Source organism: Vicia villosa, linkage group LG7 (genome assembly GCF_029867415.1).
Source record: "Vicia villosa cultivar HV-30 ecotype Madison, WI linkage group LG7, Vvil1.0, whole genome shotgun sequence".
Lineage (NCBI taxonomy): Eukaryota > Viridiplantae > Streptophyta > Magnoliopsida > Fabales > Fabaceae > Vicia > Vicia villosa.
In genome coordinates, this window is record NC_081186.1 from 75,985,064 (window position 1) to 75,999,503 (window position 14,440).

Here is a 14,440-nt window from a genome sequence, read left to right on the forward strand (position 1 = left end):
TAAGATTGATAACAATTAAAAGTGGTCAATTAAAAAAATAGTAAATACATTTTTTTAATTTTGTGTGTTTTTTATTAAAGAATCTAATTTTTAAAATTAGAATCAAGATTCTAAATTGTTTCAGACGGTGTAACCTCCCTTATTGAGTGAGTGTTCAAGGCTTTCTTCCTTTTAAAGACTAAATGAAAGGAAGTGAAACATAAATTTTGCAATTTTTTAGAAGGTAGTTTGAAAAGTAGTATCAAATAGGCATTGTTAATTACAACCTATGCCTTACTCACATATTCTAGCGAAATTAAAAATAAAAAAAAAACCTAAAAATTGAATTTTAAAATCCGGACACATCAAATGTACAATAAAATCTGTCTGAAAATAAAGCAAATCATAGACGAGTATATATCCGAATTTTGAAATCCAAAGTAACAACACCACCTACCAATTATACACAATGATCCACACATGATTTTCTCTTGAGGTTTATAAGCCCATATTTTTAAGAGATGTTTTCTCTCCTCTCATCCTACAAAGTTATGGGCCTCTTACAATTTTTGTAGAAAGCTCATAGTCACACTTTAGCTATGAAAATGCTTCAACTTTGTAGTCTTCATATTACCAATTTAACAAACCATGACATAACACCAGAAAACTAGATTTAGATTCAATATAAAATGCATATACCTCATACCTACTACAAGTCTTTACATGGTGAATGTAACTCAACTATAGTGGATGGATCATTGTCCAAATTCTTCAACCGAAGTTCAACATTCTTAAGATCACGAAGATGTTGCAAGATTTCTTGTAGCAAATCCTTTCCTTCATCTCCTCCATTTTGTATAGATCCCATACAATGTTGTAGAAACTCTCTATCTGTTTCAAGAGCTTGTAGCCTCTCGTAAACACGATCAACTTCCTCTTCAACACACACTTTCATGCTATCCATTTGACTCATTATAGGAACTGATTTTTGCATTTCATTTGATTCAGTTTCCAATTCTCTATCAAATGCAAATGCTTCTTCATCATTCTCATTATCAACTTCATCTAAATAGGGAAGTAACTTCTTCGCCAAGCAACCGATTGTTTTTCTTGGAGAGTTCTTATCATATGAAATTCCGTTAGAATAGTCTTCTTTGTCATCAAGATATTCTTCACCATCTTCCAATGAAATTATCTTTTCCTCTAATGCTTTGAGTTGATCAAGAATAGAAGCTTTTTCTTCCTCAAATTCTTCTAAAGTACTATCAAGTTCACTTACATGCTTTACACAATCTAATGCTATCTCTTCCAAGTTAGAAACTGTTTCAACATTTTCTTCTTTTTCTTCATTGTTAAGATCAACGGATAGTTCATCGGTGTATCCCGTGTTGCAACAAGAACAAGAAGAGTCTCTACTTTTTACACTTCCATCTTTCATTCTTCTCAACAACCTTAACTTCTCTTTTGCCTCATAATCCATAACTTTTTCCCTATACTCTTCCACTTCCTTCTCAAGTTCTTTCTTCTCTTTCTCTCTTTTCGTTATCAAATCGCTCAAAATCTGTAAAGCTTCTTGGTCATATTCAGCTTGTTCTTCCATCATTCTTTGGTATTGCAATGCTTCCATCTGCATTGCTGCTTTTTCTTCCTGCAGCCTTGTAATCATTGCCATTGTTTGGTTTGTAGCTATTGCTGAGGCACTCCTCTCTTCTTCTAGTTCTTGATATATAGCACTAAGGGCTATTTGTTCGGCTTTTACCGCTTTTTTTAGCCGGTCGATTGTTAAAACAGGATCGCCGTATTCTACCTCACTTGCAACACTTCCATCCATAGATTCTTCTACTTCACATGATTCTGAGAATTTGGAAGATTGATGGCTTGTTTCTTCCTCAACTTTTTCAACCGATATTGTTTTCTCAGCCATTTCATCATCATTTTCACCGGTTTTATCGGTATCTGCATTGTTGCAGTTCAATTTCAGTTTAGAATTGAGTGCTTCATACATAGAAATGATAAAAATAAGTAACTAGATACAAAACTCACATATATTGTTTTGTGCAATGAAATCATCAAATGCATTAGGAACTTCAGTGTCATCCTCACTTGTAGAAGATTGATCTTCTGGTATGCATTGATTTGAGCAGCTGGTTGGTTCTTCAGATGGAGGCAAATCATCTGTGAGAGCAAATGTTGAAGTTATAAATAACTACAACTTTTTGGATAAACTGCTTAATTAAGCACTTATCATATAAGTGCTTATGTATAATCTATATCTACAAGAAAAGATAAAATAAAGTCAAACTGTTATTATATAAGCACTGTCTGTACCTGGTGGAGTATTTTCTTGTTCTTCTTCCATATCTGCTTCCAAACTTTTTTCATCATTGGATAAACTGTGAGACATTCTTAGATTATTCTGAGAAATGAATTTTTCAAAGGCATTTTGAGCTTCATCGTCGTCGTCGTCGTCGTCGTCATCATCATCACTTGATTCAGATTCATCGTCTTGTGTACATTCATACGAGCAGATTGGTTCTTGAGATCGAAAAAGATCAACTGCAAAACCAAAATCTCGTGAATTTATGGTCACCAATAGAAGCATATCATGCATTTTGTAACAAAACAATTGTAAATAAAGTACCAAAAACTATAAATCAAGGAATTTTTTTGTACCTTGTGCATTTTCTGGCTCTTCAATACTACTATCATCATTCATAGAAGTTTGAACTGCTGAATTCTGATTTAACCCTTCAACTTCCAAAGTTATTGAGTTTTCCAAACTTTCTTCAAGTTCTCTCATGTTTCTTTTCTCTGCATTCTCATTCATTGTGAGTAAAACCTCCCCTTCAAAGACATTCGCACACGGTTCAACCAGTGACTCAGTGACAAAAGTTTGAATCATCTCATTCCCCTCATTTAATTTGCATGACTCAAGATTTAAACAAGTAATTGAGTCTATTAACTTAACCGGGATCAACCGGTCGTCTTCACGGGCTACGGAATTCTCAAAGTGCATATTGATGATTTCAATTGATCTATCTTCCAAATGTGAAGCCTGCATAAAAGGAGTATCAACAAATTGATGAATGAAATCATCATCACCACTTGGATCATCTTCCTTCTCATTTTTTTCCACATCTTTTTCATCCGAATTCAAATTTGAAACCGAACTCGATCGATCCTCGGCCACTTCTCTAAGGATAAAACTTTCAATATCAGAAAATATCTGATGCTCATCTAATGCCTCTTCATCATGAACATGATCATGATCATGATCTTCTCCATTGTTTATCTCAAATTCAATGTATTTACTATCACCTTCTTTATCATCATCATCTTCTATTGATTCAACAATGACTGAACCTTTGCCAAGATAGTTCCCATCTTCCCAAGAAGGCTTCAACAGCAAATAAGAAGGATAAAGATATCTATTCAAGCTCTCATGGCAGCAAGAACAGCTATCTACATTCTCTCCATTTTCATCATACTTTTCATGACTTCTCAATGAAACAAAACCAATCCTATGATGATTTGGTCTAGAAGCCAAACAACTTTCACACATGCTATTTATTTCTGCTAATCTTTGATGATTTGAGCAGTAACCAAGATTAGAAATCTCAGTTGCATGAGTCTCACAAACAACATCACTGTGAAAATTGGAGCTACTATTCCCTTGGTGAAGCACATTATCAAGCCTTGAACAGAAAAGACAAGGTGGTTTAAGGCCAAAACATTTGGCAAATTTAGTGATAAGATAACTGAACAAAGAGTTGAGAAGAAGGAGGAGAATTAAGATCCATTCAAGAAATGCATAGACTAGTATTACAACTATTTTGTTGGTGTTTCTATGTAACATGGTTGCAAACTTGTTGGTAGCAGCCGTTGATATTTTTTTTCAAACAATGTTTGTTGAAGAAATGCATAAACACTAGAAGGAGTTGAATAGTACTAGTGTAAAGAAAAGAAAAATAGGTTGAAAAGTAAAGTGTTATGTTTTGTGCTGTTTTTGACATGAAAGAAAAGGGTTTGTAATTGGCAAAAGAAACATGGTCTGAGAAAAATGACAGTGATTCTGTAACTGTATCAGTAATAATTGCCTTTAGGATAAAGTGGATCTCAGCTGTGGTGTAATATTTATCTATGTTGTTTCACAGCCAACATCATAACTACTTGTTAATATTGTTTTATGGAGAAAAAAAAATTAGAAGAGTTCACTCTCAATTTTTGTAATGAAAACATCTGAGTTTGTTTTAAATTTTTTTTAAAAAAATTTGTTTTAAAAATATATAGAAATTTTCTTAATTCAAAGTTAATGTAATTAACATTATGAATTAGAAAATAATATCACAAATGTAATAATATTGATGATCTTAGGTTAGACAAATTAGAGACATATTGAGAATTGATTTAGTTTTCTTAATTTGTAATTATTAGATGCATATGTTGTAACTATACACTATATATTCAATGAAATATCAAAGCAAAGGACATTACTTACATAGTTCTAGTCTAGTTACAATTTAATAGAATTTGTCCTATTATCGTTTTTGGAATAGGTCTGGTTGAGGTTGACGCTTCCATGTGGGTGATCTAAATATTTTTCCGCTGATTGATTCTTGGTTGTTATTGTAAGTCTTAATTGGTTAGTGATTTCATCGTGGGTGATTACAATTCGACTTCTTTTTAGTGTTTGTTTAGCGATTCAGTTCAAACCTTTTGTAGTAACTTATTTACGACCCAGTCATTGTATTTTCCTCAAGGGAAATGTTACCATTGGTTTAGTGTGTGCCTACTTCATTTTGTATTGTCTTAGTTTTTATTCTAAGTCTTGTTAGTTTTATTAAGTCAGCCCCAGCTGATAATTATACCGAGATATCAGATGTAGGTTGCGTATTTAAATCGTCATATCTTATTTTTTTCGTCTTTAACGAATGAACTTTATCAATTAGACTATTTAACAAAATAAAAAATTATCAAGTCTTTTTTTTATTGACATTGAATTTATAGCTTTGAAAATAGAGAGATTATTTTTGTCTTCGTTTTAAAGAAAAAAGTTATCCTACTTGAGAATTTTAGTTAAAAAATTATGTTAAAGGAAAGTGATTACGAAATTATTTGGTGGATGTTTCTAAGGTATCGATAAGGAAAATTGTTTTAGATATGTGGAAAACTAAAAGTGTTCAAATTATTATTTGAATTCTCAATACTATTGATCCCCATATGATCAATAATTTGTACTTATTTTCAACTACTCGAGTAATGTTGAATTATTTGAAACATATTTATTAGAACAAAGCAATCAAAAATCTTCTGTTGGGGTTAGAGGTAGTCAAGAATGTTATTCTAGTTTTTTGAATTTGTGAAAAGAACACTTGATATTATTCACATTGACGTTCTTAATACTACTTTCACGTTCTTAGAACACTTGATATTATACACAAGTAAAGTGAGATCAAATTTTCAAAAAGTTTTGTATAGAATTTGAGTTTGTCAGTGATTTGCTGAATATAAATCATGTTCATTCCTTAGATATCTATGTTGCTGAACTTTTTAGGGAGGAACAATGTTTCTTAACTCAAGGAACCATGTCTCGTGATGCTCTCATTTTAGAGCATGTGACAGTTACATATGCTGCTCAAAGTATAGGTAAAGGACGTGATATTGCTCCTAGTTACCCCAAGAAATTTTGTAATTATTGCAAGGACTAGGATCTATTATCTCTGATTGTTCCATGTGTCCTCAAAGACCAACGCAACACATGATGCAAGAATTTCATGCCACCACAAGTTCTGTGATTGATCCGTCCATTATGGTGCATCTAATGGCGATGCTCTTCATCCTAAAATAATTCAACAAATGGTACTTTTCACTCTTTCAGCATTGGGAATTTAATATAAATATTATAATGTCTCTTGTCCATTGTTTCTTGAATTTTGTGCCCCTAATCACATGATGCATTCCTCCGAACATTTTCACAATTTACATTCTTATCTTGGTAATCAAAAGTTCAAATTATTGATGGAAATAACCTTTCTATCACTGATGTTGGTGACATCAACTCTAATTTTCGGGACATGCTTTTATCACTTGGTCTCGCTTCAAATTTATTGTATGCTAGTTAATTGGTGGATAACAATTGTAATTGTAATTTTTCTCGTATGGATTATCTTGTGCAAGAGCATTTCTCAGGGAAGGTGACCTAGAAGAAGCCTAAAGTGGGGAGATTATTTTCACTCAAGTTTATTTCTAGTCGTTTATCTCTTGCTAGTAATAATACTTTGAATTCTCACGAGGATTGACATTGAAAATTAGGTCAACCCAATTAAATCGATTTGTCACATTTGTTTAAAACAGATTTGTAGAAAAATAAAAATCTGGTTACTAATATCTCCATTTCGTATTCTGATTGTAAATTGGCTAAAAGTAAAATGTTTCCCTTTTTGTTTTGGTGCTCATCATGATGTCATTCGTTTTGAGATGAATTCATTAGTTTTCCATCTATCTGGGGTATGGAACAACTTGTAGTAAGTTAATTTTCCTTTCACTTCACATGTATCTAGAGAATTGATTCCAATTGTTATGAACAACACAGCAAAAAGCTAAAGAAAAAAAATGTAACCAACAAACTATAGACAGTCCTTGTTCTATGAATTTGGTATGGACCACACCACGCGTATGATGGTCCCAACCACTTGTCCATATAAAAATGGCTATTAGGTCATACATTTCTTATATGCCCAATTTCTATTAACATACGCTCAACATCATTAATATATGAATACCCCAAAACTTTATAAACATAATTTTAATATCCACATTAACTAATTAATCATGTGGAAAAAAAAACATCATAAGGAGCAGTGGGTGACTTGGGATTCTTGTATTAAAAAATGTAAAGTGAAGGGTAGGAAGGAATGATGGAACAAGGGTGTCAAAGTGGTGGTTGGCATGATGAAAAAGCTAAATTGAAAAGAAAAAGTGAGTCGAAAGAAGGGAAGGACTTAATCAATTTGAAGGGTACTGTGACAGTGATTTAAGGTCTTTTGTATAAATAAAGACTGGAAATTAATAATGTAATGTGGGGATATCATTCATGGTCCTGCCTTCAGCTTTTGCTTTTTTAGGTCTCGTTTTTCTTTAGCTTTTCAAAAGTTCTTTCCTGGATTTATGATGTAAAGAGAGTTAATGAAATAATCAAATCTTGTTAATTGATGTCTTTAATGACATTTAAGGATATGGTTGAGATGTTAATGAAATAATCAAATCTTGTTAATTGATATCTTTAATGACATTTAAGGATGGTTGAGATAGCATTAACCCATGTTTGCTGATTAAGATTTTTTTGTAGGTCAATTGTTCTTATGGGCTTTCAATCAATAGGGAAAGACTTGTCCACTTGTACTTGACCCGTATTTCCTTTTCTTTTTGAGTAATGTTCACTGCACCCATTGTAGTTCTCCATAATCCTTATAGAAATCTAAAATTGTCATCGGTGAAGATTGGATTCCTGCTACGCTACAACACAATAAATCAACAATTTATTCGTCAAAAACACATCACCATCCAAGTTAAAAAATAGTCTGAAGTTTGAAATCCATATACACCTTCCCGTCACATTTATAAGAAAAAAAATGGTTTTCACGATTATTAAGAAAATTAATTAAGTGTAGTTAACTTTTTAGATTCTAGACAAAATATTGATTAAATTTACTATAATATCCTCTTTATTAAATTTAATGAAATATTGGAAAATGAAATATAGGGGCATCTTAGGAATTACAACATTAAATGATTTAGTAATAATTGATTTTTGCTTATAATAGTGACCAAGAATTAGATCATTTTTTTTGCTTATAATAGTGACCGGAGGGTGTACATCTTATGGATTTTAGAATCCGTAAACATTAGACGGAAAAACGAATGTTGCATTACTTTGTATGGATAGTACTCTTCATTCATAATACAAAAAAACTTTAAACCCTTCAAAAAATTTCTTGCATTCTTAATTAAGATTTTCACCTGAATTCTTGTAGGATTGGTCCTGAAATTGAAATTGATTGAAATTTTCTTATTTTTTATTGGTTATAGTTATGGTGCACCTTAGTGCAATGATTAAACACCCCGATGCTATGATTAAAGTTAATGTCTTTAAGGATGGCGATCCAAAATTATCCAATAAGTTGTTAACGTTGATATTCAAAAAGAATTTACCGTAAACATGAGTTTACTCTACGTGAACATATGCTTGAATGGGTTCGCGCTGAGACTGTCAAATTAAAATTTAGCATTGTTATCGGGAGGTTGGATTATGGTTCTTATATAAGACAAACATTTGTTACGATGAGATGTAAAAGAATGGTCAGTATAAAGAACATATACAAAAGTTGAAATGTGATAACACCGAAACAAGGAAATATGGATGTCCTTTTAAGTTTCCTAATTAAAGCTTCAGTGAACATGTACGTCTCCCATATAGAAAAAGGATTGAAAGGTGGGAAATGTGATGACATTAAAACAAGAAAAATGTGGATATCCTACTTCTCCTTGATTTCAATTTTTTTGCTCAATCATTTTCCACACAATTAGGATTCAGTACGGGTGTGAATTGTACCCTCCAAGTTTTTTATCATAATTACATGTATAATTTACCACTCAGTTTTTGGCTTCTTTTGTACTTTTAATATTATAGACAGTGGCCCAAGGATCTTTCTTAGTAACATTCATGCTTCTTTTGGTTCTTATTAGGGTTCAATGGGGAAAGGTGATAAACACATTATAGTAAAGGACTTTCTAGTATGGGACACAAAGAATACGTGATCCTGGAACCTTGTTCCGAAGAGGAGAAAGTTAACGTGGCCACTGGGGTGGCTCGCTTGTTCCATATTTCTATATTCATCTTCTTGTTATTTTTATTTATGGGTTATAATCCCTTTTACGCAGTTTGATTCCAAGATCTTTTCAACCGCCAATGTCGCCCCTCCCAAAATTACGCCCAACATATAGAGTATTATCAGGGCCTTTAAAGTTCTGTGTCGTCGGATGGAAGCTATTTCCACAGAGAAATCTATTAGCACCTTACTCCAACCCCTACCTTGATTAGAAGAATAAGTCTGTCGAAGCCAGGGGCGAGAAGGTGCTTTGATGGTTACGACTAAGTCTATGGGCGCTTTCTTCTTCCCATTATCCTAGACGAGTGATTCAAAAGTTTCCTTCAGATTCTCTTTTGATGATCTTACCTCCCCCCCCCCCTTAAGTGGGAGGTGGTTCAAGAACTGTCAAGTTTCCAATACATGTGCTTCTTTACCCTAATCTCCTTGGATCTAAAGGATGATGATAATGGGATAGATGACTATTTAGGTGAGTCGGTTATTATGCACCCTTTGAGATTGTACACTGAATATTTTTCTAACTACTTTTATTTCGTCCTTTTCCTAAGAAAAATGCTAGTAGTTTCCCTGGCTAAGAGGAAGGAGCGTCTGGAAATGTGAGAGGTTGAAAGGCGACCAATTGTCTCCCCTCTCTATCTCCCAACCAATCAACTTGCAAGGAAGGCTTTAAATCGCATTGAAGATTTCTTTATCTTTAATTAACCTTCCTCCAAGATTCTCGAGCAAGGGGAATCTTCTTCTCAGGTCCATAGGGATATACAATTAACAACCACTCTAGATAGTAGTGATGGGGGAGATACTCGGCTAGTTAGATATGTTCCTCACCCTTTCTCATCCCTCTTAAGGGACACTCTTTTTGACATTGTTGAGTTGACTAAGATCCGCCTCCCCTTCTTTGGGGATTTTCCAACAGGTTATCTGAACCTCTACAACATATCATTTGAGGAGTTGTCCAATGTGGCATAGGCTCACTTAAGGATTTTCCTAATAAGGTGGGTTCAATGGGAGAAGCATGCTGAAACTATTGAGAACATGTAGTCCAAACTTGCCAAGGATCGAGGATTCATCAAGCAACTCCAAGAGACGATAAAGGTCTTGGCACAGGAAAAGGATAACTTAAAGTTTATACTCAAGACAGTGGCTGAAATTCTGGAACTTGCACCACATGTTAATACTGATATCCCAACATCAAAGCATCTGTTTATAATGTTACATTGTTAATACAATGTCATAACAATGATTGATGTTAATTTATGTTAGGTTTTCTACATCTATTTGTATTTTGTCAAACACAGCGATTTCCAAAAATAAAATTATGAATTCTTCTGATGTTTTGGTGCGTTCAAAAATACAATTCTGAACTGGTAAATGGATAGGAAAACTGATAAATGGATGGATAAAGTCCCAATATTGTGCAAGCTTATAAATGGTAGGAATCCAACTTGGAGATTCTTGAAGTGCTTGGTTGTTAAGCTGGTTTACGCAATTTGGAGAGTGCGGAGTAATTGAATATTTCAAGAGCGAAGTATAGATATGCAACAACTGGTCAGACAAGTAGTTATTAAAATTATAGATCAGTGTATGCATAGCCATAAGCTTCACACTTTGGGAATTTCTTTTTACACCTTGTAGGGATGAAAAAATCTTGAAAACCCCAAAATACCCTTTGTAGATGCATCTCCAAACGCACCACAAAAGAGGTATTTTCAGAAATGCATCTCCGAAAGTACCTCTAATGAGTGAGAAATGTGTTTCGGAGATGCATCTCCGAAAGCACTCCTGATGGTGTTTTTTTAAATCATCAAAGTTTTTATACGGAATTAGATTAAAACGATAATAAAAACGCAAATGAGAAATTATAAGAATTAAAAAACAATAATAAGCACAAAATATTATTATGAAAATAGTAAAATATAATACATAAATTGTTCTGGAATTAAAAAAAGGTATAACTTACTACGTATGCCTAATCCTCACCCTTAGCACCTCCTATGCCTCATGTATCCCACCGCAGTTGTTGCCTCACTAACCACCCTCTCCATGGTAGCCACCGCCTTATGATCGCCCCTCTCAATTATCCCTTAGTCCAAAGCCTCCTTCCCAATCACCTGTATCCGCTGACAGATCGGCAAGACATCAGTAGCATGGTCATCTTGGGCCTGCTGGTTCTCTAAAATCTCCTCATAAGTTATCCTATATGGACGTCCAAGAGCATCTGGTGTCAGGATAGGGTGTGACAATGTGTAGAACCATGTCACATATCCCTCTATACAATGCCAACTGTTGGAGACCTGCGTCAATCGATTGTCCTGTGACACGATATATTGCTCCCAATCCTCAAAGATGTCATCGAGATCCCAACGAACAATGATGTCGGGAGCAACTTGAGATGGAGATTTGGATATGGTCTGAACATATCCAAAATCCTGCATGCATCGCTCTGGAAGATACCTGGCCATAGTATCGGTCCGACATGCCTGCCACCCGGAGTATAAAGAGATGGAGTCGAATGGGATAATCTCTCTGTGATCCTCGAATGACGTCCATAGGATGTCATCATGAACAGTCCGATCAAGATACACCAGAAATGTTAACACATCCTAATTCTCTCTGCGGGGGAGATACATGGCAGCCCTTGGCATCTCCTCCGTATAATCAAGATCAAGATAAAAATCATGAATTCGATGGAAGTGAGAAATGATTCATCCTTGAAAAACAAATAAGATACATGTAGGAAAAAATTATTAATAGTAAAATAAATTAATAGTGGGAATGAAAGGTACCATCAACAGTGTGTAAGAGCCTGAAAGTTGTCTCGTCTTCCAGTTAGAGGCTTCATTCAATTTTTGGAATAGGTATACCAAACAGTCTGCCCCCAGTTTCACTCCCCCACCGTATCCAAATCCATGAAGTACCTGAGGGATGTTACATCATGTAGTTAGCACTTTTGTCCATAAAAGGGACGTACCAACCAAAAACATGAATGAAGCCTCATTCTTGGTGGTACTGAACAAAGATGTCATCACCCTCATTCTCGGAATCAGTTGAAGCAATGAGATGGTCGTGATAAAGGTCCTTCAAGAATTAGAACTCCGCATGTGTCCCATTAGTCAAGGAACTCTGCTCAACTGCCTTTCCTGGTTGAGCACCTAAATAGTCAATCATCCACTCAATGGCAACATCACGAGTGATGCGGGAGTGGTTAAGGAGCCTCCCCGAATAGGAAGATGTAGTAGGCAGGTGACGTCATCTAGAGTAATTGTCATCTCTCCAACAGGAAAGTGGAAAGATGATGTCTCCTTGTGTCATGTCTCTACGAATGCCCCTTGCATTCCGTGGCTAATGGTGCTACAACCCGAACAACAAAGTCTAGAAAGTCCGGAGGCAAAAATGACCTCCTTGAACCAATTCGCATTAAGATGATGCAGAGTGAATATTTTGTGAGTGTGGTTCACGGAATTTAGTGTTGTCTGTTCCTATAAAGATAAATAATATTAATATCAAGAGGGAGGTGTAATAGTGTAATAAAAAAGTAAAAGTGTAATAAAAAGTGTAACAAAAAATATACTTTTTAAGTGGAAACATGTCGGGCGACATGATCGGAGTAATATATCAAGAGGCAGGTGTCAGAGGGCCCTCCTGGGTAAGCTGGGGTAACATGCACGGGTGCTGGAACACAAACCTCCTTGACTGCAAGTACATGAATGTTCTCTGGTGCCTCCTCATTATCCCTATATGAGGATGTACAGGATAGACAACTCTTGAGAGAAGAAGTGGATGGTCCCTCCACTTCCTCCCGCGGTACCCGACCGCGTTCTCGACCCCTCGTAGCCTGTTCAACTCTCTCACACTGAGCGAAAGCAGTTTGGGTTGGTCTGTCGAGTCTAACTTTGTTCGGATAGTCAGCCATGTTCCTGAGAAAAAATTAATCAGTACTCAAAGGGAAGGAATAAGAATAGGTTTGAAAAAATTTTTAAAAAAAAATAACGCAGGCATAATTTCGGAGGTGCATCTCCGAAATCCCTCAGAGGTGTTTTTTCGGTGATGCACTTCCGAAAACACCTGCGACAACCATTTTTGAACTTCGCCCTCAATCACCAAAAAGTCTCATTTTTTACACCAAACAACCACATTTTATAAGTTATACTTCAACCTACTAACTTTAAATGATTTTAAACAACTTATTATTAACATACAAAGTAGAAAAAGGAATTTTGAAAAACTAACTCAAATTTGGAGCTTTGAAAGTTGTTGAAATGAGTTTATATTAGGAGTTAAAATGAGTTGAAAATTGTTGGAATGAGTAGAAATCAGTTGAGAGTTGTTGAAAGTTGATATTTTGGGGGTTTTGGATATTTGAGAGTTTGTGTTTGAAAACAGACAGAAATGAGGAGTTTCTGTCATGAGTTTAATGTATATGTCCTAATTTGGAGATGCATCTCCGAAACACCCAAAACTTAAAAAATAAGTTTATTCGAATATGCATACCTGAAATACTCTTGATTTTGAAAAAAAAAATGTATTTCGGTGATGCATCTCCGAAAAAATCCATTAAAAAAATGAATTTTAGTGCGTTCGAAGATACATATCCGAATTCAGAAATTAAAAAGGAAATTTTGTGAGAGACTTCTAAGAAGATCAAGGGATCCATAAAAAAATTCCCTCACATTTTATGCCACTCTTTTGTAGACTATCTCATAGTTTAGGTGCTTAGAGTACTGCTTGTTACTTTCTTTCTCTTTTTTTTTGGTATTGAGATTATGTTCTTCATTGTTATATAAAGGTTGAGAAAACACTTAGAGGGGGGTTTGAATAAGTGGTTCTTTAAAAACTTGATGAAGGAAAGATAGACAGAACGCAGTTATTTTTATCCTGGTTCACCTTCTCAATAAGGCTACCTCCAGTCCACCTTCAACAAGGTGATTTGCCTCTCAACATAGGTCTTAATCCACTATAATCAGAACTTGATTACACTTGTACGACCACTGTCGTGACTCACAATACAATGCACGAGCCAAACTGCTGGTGACTAGCAACCCTGCACAAACCAAGTGTTTGTGACTAACCAACTTCTAAGACTCAACTAGTCCTAGACTTCTTGAGACTTCTGACCCAACTGGTCTCTCAACGACTCAGTTACCACGTAACTTCTGCTGACAGTGTATAGTATTGCTTCTAGAAAGCTATAATCACAAATGTGATATTTCACTAAGATTAAGTACAAAGTAATGAACTCGGAATATGTATATGAGAGTTTTTGCTTCAGAGAGTTTTTCTTCACACTTGATGGTAATTCAGAGTTGCAGTGTTCTTTCTTGTTTTCTTCTATATCACTTCTGTTTTTCTTCGAGTATATATAGCTTCAAAATTTTTGACCATTATCTTCAACACTTGTACGCAGCATTAAATGGTTTGCGTGTTGTATTTGCTTTTGTTTTCTCCAAGGGTTTGCATGTGGATAGCTTTTTCAATCAGTCTTGGAAATTTTGCTTTTGGAGTGTTGCAGCCGTTTTGCTAATGACTATGTTTTTAACGGCATTAATTTGAATCATTCCTTATGATCTTCTGTTCAG

The 14,440-nt window shown here is 34.8% G+C and overlaps 2 protein-coding genes across 2 annotated transcripts; both read right to left on the reverse strand.

The window, feature by feature from the left end:
- Positions 1–363: 363 nt before the first annotated feature.
- LOC131619380 (myosin-binding protein 3-like) lies at positions 364–3,868 on the reverse strand (the record flags this gene model as incomplete). The annotated part of the gene is made up of 4 exons (XM_058890482.1): positions 364–1,935; positions 2,023–2,154; positions 2,308–2,535; positions 2,653–3,868. Coding segments are annotated over 4 exons (2,823 nt in total), but the record flags the coding sequence as incomplete, so codon positions are not given.
- Positions 3,869–10,948: 7,080 nt separating this feature from the next.
- LOC131619381 (uncharacterized) lies at positions 10,949–11,326 on the reverse strand. The gene has a single exon (XM_058890483.1). The coding sequence runs from the start codon at positions 11,324–11,326 to the stop codon at positions 10,949–10,951; it is 378 nt and encodes a 125-aa protein (XP_058746466.1).
- Between the last annotated feature and the right edge of the window lie 3,114 nt (positions 11,327–14,440).

What these genes read in the sequence shown, in the direction of transcription:
- LOC131619381 (XM_058890483.1), bottom strand. Translation starts at nt 11,326, where the DNA reads ATGGCCAGGTATCTTCCAGAGCGATGCATGCAGGATTTTGGATATGTT.